This window comes from Callorhinus ursinus, unplaced genomic scaffold (assembly GCF_003265705.2).
Source record: "Callorhinus ursinus isolate GAN/ISIS: 27379988/994484 unplaced genomic scaffold, GSC_fseal_2.0 scaffold68, whole genome shotgun sequence".
Classification (NCBI taxonomy): domain Eukaryota; kingdom Metazoa; phylum Chordata; class Mammalia; order Carnivora; family Otariidae; genus Callorhinus; species Callorhinus ursinus.
This window is the reverse complement of record NW_027397130.1, coordinates 5,638,429-5,659,445: the sequence shown is the minus strand read 5'-3', so window position 1 is coordinate 5,659,445 and position 21,017 is coordinate 5,638,429. Positions and strand designations below refer to the sequence as shown.

Genomic DNA, 21,017 nt, shown 5'->3' with positions numbered 1-21,017 from the left:
GAAATCTGTTCAGAAGGAAGTCTACCTCTGACTTTTGGCCCTCCCTCCCATTTTCCTGGCCAGATGTGACAGAACTGGGGTGGGGGGGAGGTGGCACCTTATGGGGACACCCATTAAGGGCTGGGAACCCTGCCACACTCTGGCTCCTCTGTTGCAATCACAGCCTGGTTCCCTGAGGGGACTTGGGTCCACGTCTCCCACACTAATATCTATAGATATTCTCTGAACATGTTTGCTCTCCGCAGATGGCCCACCCTCTCACTCATTCTGGGAGCTTCCTTGTGGTTGTTCCCCGATAGGGGAGGGTTGACCTATCTCCTGATTTGGACCCCTTTTGCCCTTCTGTAATATTAATGATAACAGCTTCTGTAATATTGATAATACAAATAGCGAGCTTATAGTCAGCCCTGGTGTCAGGGCCGATACTCAGCCTATACTGGGGTACTGGTTGTTTACTACCAGGATGTGCTCTGATTGGTCAGTGCCCTTGACTTCTGTTGTTAAATATTTTTAGTCATCATGCTGTGCACAGATTATTTCATTAAATCCTTGCAAGCCTATTAGGTAATAACTTTTTATTCCCATCTTACAGATAGGGAAGCACAGATGGGTAAAGGAACTCATCCAAATGGGAGAGCTGGGCCTTGAACCTGAGCCTAGCTGCCCCTGAGCCTGTCCTCTCAGCCACCACCCTGTCCTCCGGAGCATCCTGACCAGCTGCAGCTTCTGCCTACTAAGGTGTGAAGACATACAGTTCAGACTGAAATAAGGGATTGAGGAGGGGGGCACGGGCAGCTGCTCTCTCAGGCCACAGCAGCCCCGGTTTCTACAGGGAACACTCCCGACTTGGAAGCCAGGCCAGGAACCAAAGCTCTTGGGAATTGGGCTGATTCTTTGCCACCCATGCAGGAGCAGATCCAGCCAGCTGTGCTGTATGGCTGCCAGGGCCATCCGGGTCGGTCAGCAAACATGTCTGGAGCTTCTGCTGTGTGCCAGGCATGACTCCAAAAGCAGGCAAGACTCAGGCCTTGCCTTCGGAGCATCAGGAACTTCTTGCCCTCCTGCTAAGAGGGGCCAGCTTCAGGCCTTGTCTTTTTTTTTTTTTTTTTTTTTGACAGAGAGAGCAGAAACTGGGGGAGCGGCAGGCAGAGGGAGAAGCAGACTCCCCGCTGAGCAAGGAGCCTGATGTGGAACTCGATCCCACGACCCTGAGGTCACAACCTGAGCTGAAGGCAGACGCTTAACCGATTGACCACCCAGGAGTCCCCGGGCTTTGTCTTTATTTATTTATTTTTTTAAAGATTTTATTTATTTATTTGAGAGAGAGAGAGAGCACATGAGAGGGGAGAGGGTCAGAGGGAGAAGCAGACTCCCCGCTGAGCAGGGAGCCCGGTGCGGGACTCGATCCCGGGACTCCAGGATCATGACCTGAGCCGAAGGCAGTCGCTTAACCAACTGAGCCACCCAGGCGCCCCAGGCTTTGTCTTTATTTGGTGCCCCCACCATGTCCTTGAAGTTCCCGCCCTCTAGGCTGATGACCACCGTGCTGATGGTCGGGGAGAAATCCAGACTCACAAGATGCTGGGGACAGCTTAGGGCCACAACCATCTCTTCCTGCACCTTGCGCTGGGCACTGCAGCTGGTCCAGGCCTCCAGGCCATAGGGTGTGGGCATGAGGACTGAGACTGACCAAAGGCACGGTGCCAGGGAGGGAGAGGGCTGCAGGCTGTAGCAAGACCCTCACGCCCACGATGCCTGGGCCTTGGACCCAAATCCAACCTGTCCCCTCTGCTGATGCTCTTGGCTCAGTACCAGGCAGTGAGAAGCTTATGGGGAAAGATCCTGAGGCCCAGCATGTCCAACAGAGAGGGTAGGAGGGGGAGTGGGGGCTAATGGAGCCCGGGTATCACCTCCATGGGGACGTGCACGGTCCCTCACAGATCCCTCAGCAAAAGGCCACCTAAAGCCCCCTAAGCTTGCAGCCCACCAGCCTCCCTTCCCAGAGCCCTTCTTGTCAGTAGTATTGCTGGTGTCGAGACGGACTTCTCCTTTTCTGCCTGTGTGCATTCCAGAACTGCAGCTTTCTGAAAGAGAGCTGGCAGCTGCTGGAGCTAAGACCCCAGAACCTAGCACCCTTTCCAAGTCATGTGTGACCTTATAGCCCCTTCAGGGACCATAGCCTCACCAAGTCCCCCTCCCCTTGTTTCCCTGGTAGAGGGGGTGACTGCAGAACACTTAGCTTCCTCCATGGGGAAGGGCGATGGTGGGGGAGGGTGTAGAGGAGGAAGGTCCTCTGCTCAGGGCAGAAGGCTAAGAAATGCTGCTCCTGGGTGTGCCTGGCCAACAGTCCCGGCCCCTGGCAGACACTGGGCATGATGCTCAGGCAAGGACACCAGAACGGGCACACCACATCACAGAAAAGTCCCATGATGCTGCTTGGAACAATGGTGGCTTCTGGGCGGAATCCCTCACTGTCAGGGGCTGCTGGGCAGTTAGCAGAGCCACGGAGAACAGGCACCCCCAGGAGGGAGGGAGGACATCAGGCTCTGGCCCCACCTCACAGCACAGCCCTCTATGTATAAACTCAAAAGCTGTCCCAGCTGCCTTGCTCATTCCCCACACATGCTGACAAAGGGGTCAGGGAGCCAAAAGGCCAGCCATCTGGCCCAAGAGGGCACTTTCAACCTTCTCCCTGGGGGTGGTGTAGGATTTGGGTTAGCAACCTGGGCAGGGGCTTGGCTCTTCCTTCCTTCCCCTAGCCTTGCCCTCAGGAAGGCAGCTGGAAGGTCAGCTGTTTGTGCTGAAGTTCCTGGCCAAAAGCCAGGCCCAGCTGGATGGACACCCCTGAGGAATGTCCACAGGGGCAGGTGGGACCACCATTGGGGTGAGGGAAGGAAGGGACTGTGGGGCCCAGACAAGGCACAGCCAGCTCAGCTGTGTTCTTCTAGCAGTGCCTGAGTCAGGACTGAGGGACATGGGCTGTGATCGCCTCAGTGAGAGGACTCTGAAGTGCTCCCAACACAAGGGATGAGGAGGTAGGGGTGGGGACCGGATGTGCAGGGTGGGAACTCAAAGCTCTTATGCCCAGTGGACCACAGCCCCACCAGGGAGAGAACAGCTGCAGATGGGTGTGGTGCACACTGTGCACCTCGCCTTTCCCCGTGGCAGGCTAGGTTGGCCGTAGGCCTGAGGCTCTGATGTCTGGCCCTCAGCTGTGGCTCCCAAACACAGGCCGGCCCCATCCTGCAGTCTCTGAAGGGCAAGCCTGAGTTTCCTGCCCACCCCCATGACAGACGGCTAGCTGGACTGTGTCTACCCTCTACTACCCTACCTGAAAGTGGTCCAGTGGGGCCTGCTTTCCGACTGTTGCACAGATCCCAGCCCCAATGCCCACCAGGCCACAGGCAATGCTTGCAAGGACCCAGGTAGGGGGAGCCCCAGGGAAGACCGCTGTTGGGAGACAGTTGAGGAATGACTGAGGAAATGAGTGGGAAAGACTAAACTTCCCGTACAGCCAGTAGGCTCAGAACTTGCTTCCCTACACTCGGAGACATCGCTCTGGCTGGCAGCAGAGGCCCCTAGGGGGCTGGGAGGCCTGGTAAGGGGCATGGGGTGGCCCTTGCTGGCCTCTCCCAGAACTGCTCTCCTTCCTTCAGGGGGTGTGATGGAGATTAACTTTTTGTGCATGCGCAGATCTCTGGAAGTAAGCCGGGTTTGAAGTGCTTGGCTCTCTAGTTTTACCACCTTAACTTTTGTAAATAGGATGTAACTTGTGTTGTCTAAATCATCTAGTCTACATACTGACCAGCTTAGGGGTGAAGCAGGGCTATTTTACGGACCCAGCAGCATGGGCCCACAGGTCCACAATTACAAAGTGTTAACTGCCTCGCAGGGGAGAGGGGGTGAAAGGGGAAACAGGACAAACAAGTGTGGAGGGAGAGCAATGGGGGTCACCCTCATGAAGATGGACCTAGCTTGTGACCAGCAATTTCACCAACAACTTGGCCCTTCAGCTACCTTAAGGGCACAGGCTAAGGGCAACCAATGGCTTGGTTCAGATCTCCTGGTAGCCGGGACAGTCAGGATGCTGGCACTTCCAGCCCTCAACAAAACTGGTCTGGCCGAAACCAAGTCCGCTGACAGTCAAGAAATGCACTATTAATACACGGGTTCAACAGGCATCACCTGGCACTGTCCTAAGCAAATTGTGACACGTATCACCTTCCAGAATAGGGGGTCTGCCTGTCATTATTGAATGCACTCCCCCCACCCCCAGCGGGAGTCAGAAGGCAACTTTCCAGGCATTTCCCCAGAGGAAATTTTATTTGTGAAATAGATGTTATCAATTCAAATGAAGACCATTAACAAGATGGAATAGTCTCAACTTCAAAAACTTTATTTTTGTCTCAACCATTAAGGGCACAGGATACCTTCATCAGCTCCAGCTTTTTTCTCCTTACAGAGTTCTGTCCCATCATCTAAACCCAGGGTTATCCTGTGTGGGCAGCTTCCTAGAACCAAAAGATATTTTTGCCTTCTGGGTTAAGTATGCTCATGTCTGGAAGCACAAGCTGCACTATTTAAAGCAGCAGATTCCCAGCTGCCCAGTAAAACCCATAAACCTCTACATCAGGATGTAGAGAAGATGTGCTGGGGTAGACGTTTCACCCCACTTGGGTTATCACAACTAGTAAACTTAACAAACTGACATCACCACAGTGAAAGTCTACTTGTACTCCAACACTGCAAGGTACTCCACAGCACATTCCACCGTCCAGGATCACACCAATGTCCTTCAGAAGCACAATGCTGAGATCATCAGAACTGGGAAGTCACTGTTCCAGAGCTAGTTATGATGAACCTTCTAGAAAACCAGTTCGTTATATATCGGACTCCACCTTTGATCCCTCAATGAAGACTCCACTAAGTTGCCAAGAATCAAACCTATCCTAGAGCTTGCCTAAGTCCCTTGAATTTGAAACCCATTTTTTAAAAAAAACAGAAGCTACATTATTAGGGCACAACCATCTTTCTATAGCTACCAGCTTCAAATACACAGAATGCTTGTCTGATGACCAGTGGCTCTTGTGCCCATGTCTTGCTGACATCTAGATACTATGCATATAGTGGACCATCACTGGTCAAGAAAACTAGCTTTATACTGAAAAAAAGCAGCTTAGACAAAGAGTTCTATACTTGTGGACTTGTGTTAAAATAACTTGTACAAAGAAATTTGTAATTACTTTTGTGTATAAATGGTTCCTTCGTCTACGGAGCAAAACCAGGTATAAACTAAGTTCAAACTTCAGGATACAAAGAAACTAGATAATGGATGTATTTAAACTTTGTATATTCAATGTAGGTTTTTGACACTTAGTTGAATAAACAAGTTTATTTGTAAACTTAGTCAACATACATAATTGACCTAAAGATTTCAATAGAAGGGTAATTTTTAAAACCACTTGGAAGGCCATCTCTATAAAGTGATTTTTCCCAGGACCATGTATCAGATGTAACCTAACTGGACACCATCTCAACTGGCAGAGGTTCAAGAAGCTGGAGTTGTGTGCCCCTCCCCCACAGCAAGTTTACTCTAAGGGTTATTATAATACAAACTCCACAAGGAAAAGAACTTCGGTATTGTTTCCTCTTGGTAGAGAAAAACTTAACCTAGTTATGAGAACAACCACTACACAAAGAAAAGCTGCACTAACTAGTTTAAATATTAACAGATGATGCTGGTGTGAATAACTTGTATTATAGTCTAGAGCCCTTATAAATAAAATCCCCCCATTAGTGTTTGCATTAATCAGCTAGAGGATTAGTTAACATGTGGTAGAATGAGGACTTATGCAAGGTATACTTTGCAAAGCATTTTACTATTATGAAAACAAGTGCAGTCTAGTTAGGAGAAAACCAACTGGACTTTAAATTACACACACCTTAATGACAAGACTCCCCACCACATGTGAATGTAAAACATTTAATTTAAAAATGTTGACACTACAATATATAAAATAGCTATTATAAATGCACATAGTGTATTCTATAGCTGCCAGGTTTACTTTTTTTTTTTTTTTTTTTAAGGAAACTGTAAGTTACACTGTGGTTAAGACTTGTATCTTCACCCTTGAAAAAGCCCACATTCTATCACAGTGATGTATGGTCAGACTTAACAGCCCCAATTGTTAAACACTTGGATCAAGTCATAACCAGTTTTATTGCAAAAGGACCCTGTACACATTTATCAATTCTAGTACCTTAATAGCTACCCAACAAGTCATTAACATACAGAAACATGCATCATGAGAAGCAAGAAATTATCACCCATCCCTTCTGCATATTAGCAACTTGTCACTCCTGAGCCACAGTGCTCACATCACTGAGGTCTGTGAACAGTCACTTTTCGCATTCATCCTGAGTGAAAGATGGAATGACTTAAGTACAAATGCAACATATTATAAACAATTTCTTACAAAAAAAGTCACAAATTAAACCAAAGTATTTTACAGAATTTACTACAAAACACCGTAAAAACTGCCTTCACTTAAGCTCTCTCTCCCCGTATCCGGCGAGCCAACTGGATGTCTTTGGGCATGATGGTGACTCTCTTAGCGTGGATGGCACACAGATTAGTATCTTCAAATAAACCCACCAGGTACGCTTCACTGGCCTCCTGTTGAGGACAAGAGCCACACTATTAAACTCTAGTCGACGAGGAGAAGCCACGCACAAGCCCTCCGACCCTACTACAGCCGTGCTCGCCTTACCTGAAGCGCACCAATGGCGGCGCTCTGAAACCTCAGATCGGTTTTGAAATCCTGGGCGATCTCCCTCACCAACCTCTGGAAAGGCAGCTTCCGGATCAGAAGCTCGGTGGATTTCTGGTAACGACGGATCTCCCGAAGCGCTACGGTCCCGGGCCTGCAGCGAGCAGGGGAGCGTAAGCGGACACCCGGGGACGGCCAGGGCCCGGCGCCAGCCCCAGGACGCGCTCCCACACGGGCCACGGGCCGCCCCGTCATTGTTTTCCTGCCGCCTCGCCTACCTGTAGCGATGAGGTTTTTTCACCCCACCGGTAGAAGGGGCGCTTTTCCGGGCGGCTTTAGTGGCCAGCTGTTTGCGGGGCGCTTTCCCACCCGTGGATTTACGGGCAGTCTGCTTGGTTCGAGCCATTTTCTTTTACCTAAGGAAGACATCCGTGACTCCGGGGCCGCGGCGCTCGCCCCCCGGAGGGGGGACGGGCTCGGTGCCCCTGCCCTCCCGCCTCTTCGCGGCGGCAGATGGCCCGGGGCCGCCGCCTCCTCCCCCTCCCCTAATGACTCAGGCTGCGAGGAGCGGCAGCAGCCTCCCCCGGGAGGGGGGGCGCGGGGAGGAGTCACTTCCCCTCCTCGACGGGCGGAGGCCCCGCTTGCCCGGAACCCGGCGTCGGGACCTCTGAATCACCACTGGGAAGGAGGCGGAGACGCGGTTCCCGAACGAAGCCCCAAGGGAAAACCTCCCGGCCCCACACCCAACGCCAGTGGCCCGAGCAGCCCGCACCAGCCAGCACTCCGCTTCCAAAGGCTGCGGCCCGCGGCAACAACGGCCGACGGGGTCTCGAACCACGAGCGAACCCGCCAGCACTTACCCAATGCCGAAGTCTTAAACCGCTTCTCCGACCGCCGCGCCGCTCCTGCTGCCCAATGAAGAGCCGCAGTCGCCGAGCAAAGAAAAGAAACCCGACCAACGAACGACCAAACCGCTCTGTGCTCCAAACCCCCCCTTTGCCTCCGCTTTTATACCCACGCTTCACGCTGCGTCTCTGCGTCATAGAGGCCTAATTTGCATACACCAACGACTTTTTCTATTGGCGGGAGCTTTCGCCGACGCGCTGACATCCCCGACACAAAGGCCGTGCTTCGGCCTCGCTCCCGGATTGGTGGGCATCTAGGCCGCTGATTGGCTGTTAAAGTGGCCTGATGATTGGATGAATGCAAAGAGGAATGGACGAATCAGAGATTAGCACGAAGCAGCTCTTCTGATTGGATAAAATGAAGCTATGTTTGGATCCTTCCCTTGGTTCCAAAGCTCTACAATAGAAAGTCAATGCAAATGAATTGCATTGGTCTCTATCAGGACTTAAGGGTCAGGGTGGGTAGGAACCTGACCAAATTCGCAATTCGCTAATAAAATGCAGGAGGAGAGGTTACTTAAAGAAAATTCTTGTCAATATTTTCCAATATAAAATTAAATGTGTTCCCTTGACTATTTACTTTCACATTTTGACGGTTATGTAGATAGTATAAAAGAGAATTAGAATTCAGCAAATCATATTATACTACCAAGTATTTTATATATCACGCATATATATTTTAACCAAAAAGTAGTTCTTTTGTTTGGTGGTATAGGTGGGGGTAAATGGTAGACACAAAAAAATATGTCAATATATGATTTTATAAGTACTGTTTTGTATGTTCTTAGGCTATCACAAAATACTTTGTGATTTCAATAGCTTAAAGAAGTAACCTACTGAGCAACATATTTTTGAATTATGTAATTCTACTGAATGAAATGATTACAGCCAAAATGGAAATAGTCCTAGGACAGCATTTGCATGTCCATAAAGAATAAATGAAAGAAAATTAAATATGTGCCCTTGTATTTAGTGGTATGTTCTCGTAGGTACTACTTCTAAGAAACATGACAAATGTATAAAAACGGTAATCCCTACCTTTGCCTAAATAAATGTCTTTGATGGATTGTAATTTTCAGTTCTCCTGCTGATACAGGTATATAAAATACCAAAGTAGGGTAAAGTTTAAGGCCAGCCAAACAAAACTCAGAAAATTGAAATAGCGCTTTGTGCATTTTATTCCATAGTTCCTACTCTGGGTTTAGTGAATTTTTTTCCACTGAATATTTTAAATTATCAAAATAAAAAAATAACAAAACCATGTACATGTAATTTCAACTCAAATGTTTATCGTACATAAATACAAATACCTCAAAAATTTACTTTTGACATCGAAGGTCTGCTCTCAGGATCAATAGTAAGGGGGAAAATGAGCAATATGAAAAAGCTGCTACGGTAAAAATGTCTTTGACCCAATCTCTGATATCAAATTCCTCTAATTTCAGACCTCTCAATCTTAACAGGCACAATTTGTATTTAATTATCACATACCTAGACTTTTATGTGATAATTTGGTCAAATTTAATTTCTGCCTTCTGCCCAAAGTTTACAGCAGGGGCGAAATTTTTTCTTTTTCATTCATGTGATGCTGAGAAACCAAGATGAAGGCTCTTGCCCTGTCCTCAGAACCTGAGTAAAGCTAAGAATCAGGGCACTGGTTAGATCCCACACCAAAGGCTCTCAAATGTTCTGGGACGTAACCAGAAAAATACCCTGTTAACATTTTTGACTGCCCAGATGGCCTGGGGAAGAAATGGGTTCCTAAGTTAATAATGCCTTTGTGTTCCAAGGATGTTCTAAAAGATCCAGAATCCTGTCTGTCTCAAGCCTCCAGAGGACAGACACTCCAGTTTTGTTTTTCTTTTTGCAGTTTGACTAATTACTAGAGGAGAACTAATTGCTCCAGCAGAAACTAGGTATAGATTTACACTTATCTACTTAAAGGACGATTAAGTCCTTCTTACTCTGCAGTCATGCAGGTTTTTCTTTTTCCTAAGTTGGCACAGGAGAGGAAAAGCAACACAGGAAATGGGAAAAAACTAAAAATGTTTATACAGTCAAAACAATGTAGAATGTGATGCGGCATGTAGGCTACTGTCCTAGTTCCTGTTCTGCCATGGGCTTGCTGAGTAACTGTGCAAGTTACTTCTCTGAGTTTCGGTTTCCTCTTTTGTAAGTGAAACAGTTTGGATGATATCATCTCCCAGTTTTACCAGTACACACTCATCCTGAAGCTTATGGTATACACTTACTTAAAGCCTAGTGCTGTGGACTATATTTCTTCATTCAAATCACACTCAGGTATTTTGGGGATAACATATAAACCAATAACTTGGATTTACTAACAGGGTTAAACCAATACACTACAACTTTTATTTGTCCTTTTGGAATTTTTCATCTTCGCACGCCCCTAGTGGTTAAACAATTGATTTGGCCTGTTTAGGAAATACCAGTTTCTCAACTTTGTAGGCAGACAATTTGGCTTCTGATGTGAGGTTACTCAGAACTAAATAAAATAAGTGTCATTCTTAAACATTAACAATTTTCCATTCACTCCACCCTCCCTCACCCCTAAGGTTATTGGGAACGTTTTTCCTTAACGTGACAATCATTAGTTAACCTATCTAATCAAATATAAATGTCTTAAAAACAAGGGATTTAAATATTCATTATGGAAAACAAAGCTAAATGACAACTGTCAATAGATCTATAAAGAACTTTGTGAAGGGGGAATTGGCTTATTTGACAAAAGCCACAGAGTGAAGAACTTCGCCCTACCAGTGGGAAGTGGGGTCGGAAAACACAGAAAAGCTGAGGTCTGGAGAAGGAAACTGCAGGGGATTTTATTTTTTATTTTTTTTTAAAGATTTTATTTATTTATTTGAGAGAGAGAGAGAATGAGAGATAGAGAGCACGAGAGGGAAGAGGGTCAGAGGGAGAAGCAGACTCCCTGCCGAGCAGGGAGCCCGATGCGGGACTCGATCCCGGGACTCCAGGATCACGACCTGAGCCGAAGGCAGTCGCTTAACCAACTGAGCCACCCAGGCGCCCTGCAGGGGATTTTAAATTGCACCCCCTACTCAACCCGAGACTCTTGCTTCTGGACAGTGTGCGACGCTTCTCAACACCCCTGCAACTCGTCGGTGTACCTGAGACTATTCTAGACGGAGATTAAATTCGTCCTTGGCCCCTAATGTACTGGAAACAAGTTGGTGAGGCCAGGTGTCGAGTTGGGAAGGGACCCAAGTCGTGGAGTTCCAGGTTTCAGGGTTGGTAAAGGTTTACGGAGCGCCTCCGCAAAAACGCGGGAACAGAGTATTGGTCGTGTAGCTCAACTTTAGCAGAGATTTTTTTTTTTTTAAGATTTTATTTATTTACTTGACAGAGACAGCGAGAGCAGGAACACAAGCAGGGGGAGAGGGAGAGCCGACTTCCCGCCGAGGAGGGAGCCCGACGTGGGACTCGATCCCAGGACCCTGGGATCATGACCTGAGCCCAAGGCAGACGCTTAACGACTGAGCCACCCAGGTGCCCTGCTTAGCAAAGATTTCTTAAGCTGACTTCTAGTAGGCAGACTTTCCTTCATGCCTCCCCAGTTAGCCTGGCCGCAGGAATCAAGAGGATGTTGGCCGACCGCAGGTGCCTGCAGCACAAGGGCCCAGAGCTAAGAACGGACAATACAGATTCTGAAGCACTACTGGGGCCGGCATCAACACTGAACCCAAAACCTACTAAGTCTGATGGCGAGATAATTACTACACTGTTGGTGGCGAAATTACACTTGGACTATTTCACATAAGTCGTTAGGGCCTCTCTAGCTCTGGGCCCTCTCTACTCCAGACGCTCCAGTTTCAAGGAAACCTCCCCTACGAAACTGGAAACGGACTGGTAAGAAGGAGGAACGCGGCGGGACTACAATCCCCACAAGCCGTGGCGGGCCCTCAGCATCCGGGACATCCTCCGCAAGGATCCCTGGGTATTGTGGTCCATTCCTTTGGCAGCAACCCTCTGCCGAAGGTAAAATTCCAGCCGAACCGAGGACCACAACTCCCAGCAACCCTTGCTGCCGTGCGGGGGGTCTTCACGTTCTCGTGGCGCGGCGCAGGCGCACTGGGTCCTCGGCGCGGACCGCGCAGACTGAATAATAAAAGGGGAGCGGCGAAGAGGCAGGAAGACAGGACCATGTCGAAGGGCCCCGGGCCCGGCGGCTCCGCAGCTTCCTCGGCGCCCCCGGCCGCTACCGCTCAGGTGCTGCAGGCACAGCCCGAGAAACCGCAGCACTACACGTACGTAGAGCCCCCCCCGCCGCGCGCGCACGCCTGACGTCAGCGGCCAGCGTGAGTCACGCGCGCAGGGAGAGCGCGAGGCGGCCTCTCCCTCCCCCCCTTCCTCCTCCGGCCCGGCCCAGACCGGTTCCAACCTGCTGGGGCCGGTCCCAACTGCCTCCATCTGCCACCAACCCCTGGTCGGGCTGTGGGGCGGGAAGGCCGGGCCCCGCCGCCGAGTGGGGAAGGCGGGAGTGCGGCGTGCGGAGAGCGCCCATCTCAGGCCAGGCCTGTGAGGCCTAACTGTTTTTCAGACCGTAAAACCACAGTACCAGGCACTTGCGGGGCGATAAGCCCAGCACAGAACCAGGTTGGGTGCCTCGGGGGCCAGCCCTAGAACCGCTGCGAATGACGGTTGGCGCAAGGTTCTGTCAGGCGCCGCGCGTTCCTTCCCCGGGAGGCCTTTTGTGTCCCTGAAGCCCGTATGTTGTCTGTGGAGGCCTCTCTTGCTTGGAACTCGCTGGGACAGCTGAGCCGGCTTGAGTCGGGGACCCCGAGGGCGATGGGGTCCGAGTGTGTCTTCAGCCCCAAGCGGAGTACACTAGCAGAGGGACCCCCGACGCTCACACCGCGGGAGTCCAGTAGCTGGAAGACCCCCTCCCTGGGAATCTGCGTGTGTCTGAGTGTAGGTTCTTGCCTCCTCCTTGTGTCCTTTCAAGCACGTTAAAGGACCACCTAGTGCTAGGTGCCTCGGGAGAAAGCTGCAGAGGCGGGCCCTCCTGTTAAGCAAAATGTTGAATTCCGTTTTCACACTCCCCCCCCCCCAATGCTCTTTGAGCGCCTCCCATCCGTTTGGGGCTCCCAGGTGCTGTGCGTGTTTAGAAGGACCCTCCAGGTGGACCTGAGGCTTGCAACCCTTAAGAGCCACCCAGTAAGGCCGCCTGGTGAGCCGAGAGCAGGAAACCTCTATTGGAGTAGAAGGAACTAAAACTAGACAGGAGGAGCTCCTGTTTGTCACTCACCGAAGTAAGCCCCATTGGGAAACTGTTCTGGGATTGGGGGACATGGGTTTTAGGAAGCTTATTGGTTTCTTTGTGAGATTCCCTGCTATTGGTTGAAATAAGTTGAAGCTTTTTCTTGGCTACAGTCTGACTCGTGTTAACTATTACTTTTCTGTTGTGGCCATTGCTTTGCGGGTCCTTTCTCACTGGAGTTCTTTCTGCCATCCTTCCATCGGTTTTGGTGAAAGATCTTACCTTAGAGAATACTGGTCAGTTGAATGGTGTGGTCAAGCAGCAGTATGGTTTTGATTTGAAAATCTGCATACTTCCCATAATTGGAACTTCGTTATAATCTGGTTGCTCGGTTATTTTTCAGTAGAATACGTACAATACTTTGGGTAATGTTTCAGCAACATCTGTATGTTGTGTTGTCATTGAGTAGACTATGGAATCTGTATTAGAAGGGTTTTCTTACCATTTTGAATTGACAGATGAAACAAGTCAACATCTGTGTAAATGTTAACATCTGAGTTTTGTCCTGTTGATGCTTATTTGTTTAAAATCTGTCTTCCTTTGCTTGTGGGTTAAGTGCAGAATAATCAGTTCTTGGCTCTTGAGTTGGCTTAGTTATCAACAGAAGTAGATGAACGCCCAAGCTTGATAGGGTGATTGGAGGTTGTAGGTGTTCCCATCTTTTTACATCCTGTTAACTGTTCATTTGTGTATAGGTTTATGTTTTTATCTCCAGAAATAAGAGGTAGACATCCATTTTCTTCCTTGGTAGATTTATGGGCATTCAGAAGCTGTGATGATTTGGGGAAAACTTCATTCCCTTGTCATCCCAGGTCTTAGGAGCGCAGGGAGTTTGAGGATACAGATGACAGCACTTTTACGCTTACTGGCACTGATTTTTTTTTTTTTTTTTTAAGGTGAACCCATTTGTTACCCTTGAAGGTTAGACCACAGGAATATTTTTATTTTGATTTTAATATTTACTTTAAAATTTTGAGCTGGCCAGCATTTTTTTAATTCTCACTTGCAGCATTAATTTCCAGAATTTGTACCAGTCTGAATATAGCCTTATATATTGCATAGATCCCTTTGTGGAATACAAATATAGACTTTTTTTTTTTTGGTATGTATTTTTTTACTGGTTAAATTTTTTTTTTTTTACATTTTTAAAACTTGTACATAAATTACAATAACTTTGTGTGTTTTTTGTGCCTGATATTATTTGAGATTATGTGATATGCAATAATCTTTGCAATAATCCAGAAGAAATGCGTTAAAATTGAGTGCCCCTCGGGACACCTGGCTGGCTCAGCAAAGCACGTGACTCTTGATCTTGAGGTTGTAAGTTTGAGCCCCACACGGGGTGTAGAGATTACTTAAACTTTAAAAAAATTTTAAAAATTGAATGCCACTCATCATAATGGCAGACAGTCTTGGCAAACTTGGTTGAATCCACCAAAAACAAATATTGCCTTTCCATAGGCTTGCCTTCTTGCCCCACAAATAAAGTGCTAGAATTTGAGCTCTCTTCTTTCTAAACCAAGAGGATTATTTATAACATAGTTTGAATGATAATTTTGTTGGTATTTTTTTCCCTAAACTCATGAATAATCTTGCCTTAAGAAAAACTTTGAAATAATCCTTTTAGCAAATTGGCATAGTAGGCACTTGTGCTAGACCTGAGGAATCCGACCCTTTAGAAAATGGCTATATTAGAATTTCTTCTTATTCAGCTCCAAGTATTTGATTAGCATGCAGTAAAATGGTAATGTGCATGTATTAGTCCTCTTCCACTACAAGAACCACCTAACATCTTGCTAGGTAATTTGTCCTTTTATTTGACAAAGACTGAATTTAATCCACCTGTTTTCTAGAACAAGTCCATCTTGTATTAGAAGAGTTTTATAAAAACAGACTTAAGAATGGGAAATTTTGGAGCAATTACATGTCCAAATGTGTCTACAAATTTAGCTAACTTCAGGTTTCTTACTGTATAACAATTATATTATTAAAAGTATATAGTTGAGAGGTCACCAAAAAAAACCTACCTTCCAAAATATCCAGGTTTCTGCCTTATTATTTAGACCCTATAAGAGGAGGTAAGCCTTAAAGACAGTAGATGATTTTTGGATTCCTTCACTTGCAGTTGATTCTCAGGCCTCTTAATGCCATTGGGGTAAAGGAAAATGAAATTCTAGTTTAGTGAAGGTTTTTTGGAGTTTCACTGGCCACTGGGTGATTTCTTATAGGTAGAGAATAAATGCTTTATAGCCTCGTCTAGCGAAGTGTTATTTTTTTTTTTAACTTAGGACTGTTCCCTGGGCATCTTTAAACAGGGACAGTGTAGCACTGCTTCCATAGATAACTATTTTGAGGCAAATTTGTTAATTTATACATCGTATAAATGTCATGAACTTCACTTGATTGCATCTGTGTTTTGGAAAATCCAGGAAATGAAAATGTATTTAAATCATTATTGCAAATTGCAGTAAAATTGTAAATACATTACAAGAGTACAACTTGTTGCACAACAGAAGTCACTGGAAGTGTTGCTAGGCAATGTCAGCAAGCATGAGTTAAATTACCAATAAATATTTCTGGATCTTGTTTACTTGTTTATCAAGTAGAACTAATTTCTTACAGGACAAAAATTAAGAGCTCATTGTGGTCTTCACTCAAGCCCACAAAATCCCCATTAATAATTAAGTGCCCATGCTAAGGGTAGAGTCAAGTGTAGCACCTAGTTGATATTTGCTATGAAAGTAATGATTAAAATGAAGATTTGCTTAATGGTTAAGTTTTTTTGTTTTAATCCAGCTATGTTAGATACTAAAGAAGGCTTCCCCACAATCCATTTGCATCTGCTTTGACTGGTGGTTTCTATCAACCTACAAAGACTGACTTATTGGTGAGGGCAGCTGGACAACTCTGAGAGCAACTTAGAGAAATCCATCTTGGGCACACTCTATAAAGGAGCTCCTTCTCTGGAAATAGCACCCCAGATAAGTGCACAAAAGCAAGACACCCTCGTGGACCTACTTCCTCCCGCTTTCAACACCCTGATGCCTGAAGGTGAGGTCTCCTTCCTGTGTGTCTTAGAAGCCATGAGCTCACTTAGGTAATGAGAGCCCTACAGCAGCCTGAGCACCACACATCTGCAGGCTTTCCTGCCAGACCTTTGCTTAAAGGTTATTTTTCTCATTAGGAGAGGCTCTAGGTCACAAGAATGATAAAAGTAAGGTTGCATTTAAAGCTACGTTACTTTAAATACTGGACTGGTGTAGGGATTATTTTCCCAAACGGGGCAGTATTTACTTAATGATTAAGTTTTTCGTTTTGTTGTTGTTGTTTTTTTTTAATCCAGCTATGCTTGATACTAAAGGAGGTTTTCCCACATTTGCATCTTCTATGTTTTGAAATTGCAACTATGGACAGTTATGGCTAATCCTAGTAGATTGTCTTCCCTTCTTTTAACATCTTGGATGAATTTGGGGCACACTAATGTGTTAAGTGAAGATGGATGTTGAATGTAAGTTTCTCTGCCATTCTTAGCCAATATATAAAAATTACATTAGTGTAATTGCTAAAAATGCCAAGAATTTGGGTTCAGTATCCTTCTGGACAATGTAGCTTTCTTATTTTCTTACCATATAGATACTGTGTAGATTCACACCAGCCAGCCATCTTAAAATACTGCATGGGCCACAGAGATATCTACGGAGAAAGTATGGGTAAAATCAGTGCATATGATAATAGGTATGGGGTTTATTTTTGGGGTGATGGAAATGTTCTGGAATTAGATAGTGGCAGTAATTCTACAACATGGTGAATATACTAAGAACCACTGAGACGTACACCTTAAAATGGTGAAATTTTTATGTTGTATAATTTACATCTCAATTACTTTTTTAAAAAGGATTTAAAAAAAAATCAGTGCATTAAGAGTCTGTCAGGCTCATATGGTCTATCAGGGCTTGGCAGCATCATTTGGTATGGAAAAGCCTACAGTTTGTGAAAAGCTCCTTGGTGCCCCTTTTCCAGCCTTCTCAATGGCTTAGTCCCTGTATATCCATTCTAGGTGAATGCTCTCATGTTCTAGGTCTGTGGAGATGCTTTTGAGATAAGAAGTGAATACTCAGCAAGTTTGAGACTCCTACTCGTTGGTAGTTGTACTTCAAATTGTCTCTGAATTGACAGCCATTATAAGGAACAAGCACATTTCCCCAGTGCCTTTGTAAAAATGAATTGAGCTTCCTAGGGTGGGTGGGAGATAGAAAGTTGCTGTTCTTGCTGAAATGTAATGAATTCCATTCTCAGGTATTTTATGGTTTTAATGTTCACTTGACATTTCTTTAAGGACAGGCCACATGTTTTAGGCATTTTAAATTATAACAATGGCTATATTTTAGTTCTAATAATCACAAATTTTTTTTATTATTTCTCTATACAATCCCTCAACTTTCACCCCTTTTTTCTTTGCCAGTTTGTAGAATTTGACAGCAGTATCAAGAGCTGATGAGGAAGAGAAGATGGAAAGGAGTCTAGCGACTTAAAAATCTCATAGCGTTCTCTGTGAGGTGACCTTTTTCCTGTTGGGGGCTCAACTTATTTAGGAGATAAAGAAGATACTCAGGCCTGTGATAGTATCATCATGTCATATCTGAGCTTATTGAAATGTTTCATCCCTTATTCTTTATATCACAATTTATTTTTTGTGTTCCTAAGTCGACTCATTTGTTTTCTACTAGTATTTGAAACATCATGTGGCCACCATAAGTCCTAACAAATTAACTTATAATGAGGAGGGAAAGGCCCATGTGCCCACCTTCCTGTGAAATTTTGGCATTGTCACGAAACTATCCCCATTGAGGAGACGTAGTTATGCTTAGGAAAGAAGAGGTTGAGAAAAACTTTTGGCCTGGTGTTTTATGACTTAAAAGTTTCAAATAGTTTTTATATGTAAGTTTCTATTAATACTGGTAAGAACATTACTATTATCTTTTTGATGTAACTTTTACTGCTTAGAGGTGCCAAGTATTTGGTAGCCCATCACATTAGGATTTGTGTAAATCAGTCTATCCAAATATAACATAAATTAGAAGCCCGTACTTGTATTTTCTGTTTAAAAGAAAAAAACCCAAAACTTAAATTTTATAATTGAACTAAGAGTACTTTATAATGAATTCATAAAATGAATATTAAATTTCTAGTAGAGCATGTTAAAGTTAACATTTTTGTTTTTTATTTTTAGTAACTTATTTTGTGGTTATTGTAATTATGGCCTGTTAAAAAAACTCCCTAACATATTTTGAACAGCTTCTAGAGAGTCATTTATGTTTATCTGCAATTACTCTTGTTTTTCTTTTTAGCTCATTTAAGAAAAACATAGTTAGCAGTCAGCGCAATGTTTAAGAGTACTGACTCTAGGGCCAGACGGATTGGGTTTGAAGCGCAGCTCTGCCTCTTACTAGCTGTGGGACCTTAGGCAAGTGACTTTCCTCTTTGTATGTCAGTTTCCTGAGGATACCAATGGTACCTATCCCATGGAGTTGTTACGAGGTCTAAGTGAGTTAATATATGTAAAGTGCTTAAAATAGCACATTGGCATTTAGCACACACACCAATATTTGAACAAGGCCCAAGTTACTGCTTTCAGTTTCATTGCTACCTCCTTCAACAGCCTTAACCAAATGCTTCTTTAGCTACATCTACCCTAAAGCGGAATTGGCAGTTCCTAGCGCACATGTGGGTCTGTGTTGTCTGCAGAGAGCATATTCCTCTCCTCCATACCCATTCAAATTTTACTTCAGTTGCCATTCTTCCAGTAGCCTCTACCAGGCTACCTGTATCTTACATGATGGATTTGTGTTCTAAACAGATCTGCTTTTACAGGGCCAAAGACTTTGTTTTACAGAAATCAGTGTACAAAATAACACATCAGTTCAAATGTATATATTCGAACATTCATCAAATTGGGGTTTTTTTCAAGCCAGGAAAACTGAATCGAGTCAAGGTGTTACTTAGGGAGGAATGAACCAGGGTTTTCAGTACTCCTCACATACATTCTGCACAATCAGTGATGTGAGTGAACCTTCCCTGAATTTTCTCTCCTCAGTTTTACCAGTTCCAAAAACTCTCGGTCACGGGCGCAGTCCTGGAAAGAAGGAAGCAGGGACACGTAGGATTAGCTGCCAACATCATGCCCTTCGTGGCTCTTAGTTCCCCGGCCCAGGATGGCTCACAGGTGTGGGACCTTTTCCAGTGAAGAGTGGGCTGCAATCGTTTACCCATGAGTGGCTCCCCACCTGGAAGCGTTTGCTTTCATAAGTGCCGGTAGCACTTACGCTGTGGATTCCTGTATGTTTCTGTGTGTTAGGATAGTTCTGTTACATCCTGGAGGTTCACACTGGCTCTAAGGTCCTACTGTATGTACTCTGGCCAACAGTCATTTATAGAATCAAAGCCTACCTTAAATGTTCAGACACACTCAGAGATTCATTAGACGCTTACTTTATTTGCCTGAATAATACTATCTGAGCTTGCTTTTCTGCCAGAGAGAGTGTTTTAAACCAGGATCCCTTGAGATTTGGAAACCAAATCTCTGTAGCTGTATAGTGCTTTTTTGGAATTGTCCAAATATTTGCCAATCAAATTTTAGCTTTATTTTAGTCTTGTTTTTTAAAAGCCATTTGCTATGAATAAAATTTACAAAGGAGAGGGGGCGCTTGAGTGGTTCAGTTGGTTGAGCGTCTGACTCTTGGTTTCCGCTAAGGTCATGATCTCAGGGTCATGAGATCAAGCCCTTGCATAAGGTCCACGCTCAGCATGGAGTCTGCTTGAGATTCTCTTCCTCTCCCTCTTTTTCTTTCTTTCTCAAATAAATAAAATCTTAAAAAGCCATTTTCTGGCAACTCCCACTGATGTGGTTACTGTTACATAGTTGTATGGTTTCTGGGTTTTGTTTGGTGTCAAAACAGAATGTATATGTATATCTTTATAAACAGTCTAGAACTAATAATAATTTGTCTTAAGCTCTTCAAAGATTGGGGAAAATTTGCAGCAAATTATAAGAAATGCATTTATATATATGATTTTGTATGTGTATGTATTTGCATAAGTAATTTAGGATTCTTAATCTACTGTTTATCAGCTCTTATAATATCTTCCTTGGACTTAAAAAATCTTTTATTCTCAAACTTAAAAGTGAAGAATTTTGATAAGCCATGATCTATGATTTCTGTGACTAAATTTTTTTGGGGAGTTACGTATGGGTAGGTTAATATGAATATGGAAAGCAGATTACAGATAAGTATCATTTGAGTCTTTGCATACTACAGTGTGATGTTTGACAATGACTCGGGAGGTTTTTTTTTTTCCCTCTTTGTTGCAGAATCCTATCAATTTCTGGTTAGATTTCAATAAAGAATATTGAACAGCAGGGGTGCCTGGCTGGCTTAGTTGGTAGAGCATGTGACCCTTGATCTTGGATCCTGAGTTCAAGCCCCACATTGGGTATAGAGCTTACTTAAAAAAAAATACTGAAGAACAAGACCATTTTTTTGCATTTTAAGATTCTGTTTCCATGGTAAAACTTGTACATTGCTTGAAAAAGATGAAATTTAGTTTTTATGAGACTAGCTGTAATAAAGATGAGTATTTGTGGCTTATTAGAGATGCGGGCACATCACATTTCCCATGTGAGCCTTGTGAAAAGTGATTTGACTGGCCAGGAGAGCCGCAGGCTCCCCAGGAGCAGGTGCTTCCTCATGGCCCTTCAGGGTCATGATCTCCAGGTTGGGTGGGAAAGGGGGTATCTGGGGTTTCTTCAGTTGGCTCAGTCTCTTGCCTGTTGTCCGCTTTTTGTTGGGCTCCCATCCTGCTGTTCATTGTGTGTACTGGGATTCATCATGTCTTCAACAAGTCTGGTGTTGCAGCACCATCTCCTGTTGCTTCTCCAGAGGCCATCACTGTGTTGCCTATTTGCCTTTTTACTCAAATCTAATCACTCTGCATATGTGTCCAAATCAGGTTCTACAAATCACAAACTAGATGACATTCTAATAG

General features: G+C 45.0%; 2 protein-coding genes across 8 annotated transcripts in view; one reads left to right on the top strand and one right to left on the bottom strand.

Moving 5' to 3' along the window:
* Positions 1-5,377: 5,377 nt before the first annotated feature.
* Positions 5,378-7,783, bottom strand: H3-3B (H3.3 histone B). The gene is made up of 4 exons (XM_025859905.2): positions 7,631-7,783; positions 7,049-7,186; positions 6,771-6,924; positions 5,378-6,676 (listed from the first exon to the last, which is right to left on the bottom strand). Exons 2-4 carry the CDS (start codon positions 7,174-7,176, stop codon positions 6,548-6,550), a joined length of 411 nt encoding a protein of 136 aa, XP_025715690.1. The 5' UTR covers positions 7,177-7,186; positions 7,631-7,783; the 3' UTR covers positions 5,378-6,547.
* Positions 7,784-11,801: 4,018 nt separating this feature from the next.
* UNK (unk zinc finger) overlaps positions 11,802-21,017 on the top strand; it is a 33,359-nt gene continuing 24,143 nt past the window's right edge. For 2 of the 7 annotated variants that reach the window (XM_073886114.1, XM_073886113.1), the window contains exons 1-3: positions 11,822-11,961; positions 15,771-16,025; positions 16,318-16,482. In XM_073886114.1, coding sequence (XP_073742215.1) covers positions 16,481-16,482 — 2 coding nt within the window. In that variant the 5' untranslated portion in view covers positions 11,822-11,961; positions 15,771-16,025; positions 16,318-16,480. Of the gene's footprint in view, positions 11,962-12,673; positions 12,967-15,770; positions 16,026-16,317; positions 16,483-16,607; positions 16,679-21,017 lie in introns of those variants that run through there. The other 5 variants (XM_073886115.1, XM_025859901.2, XM_025859892.2 and 2 more) reach the window with 4 other exon arrangements.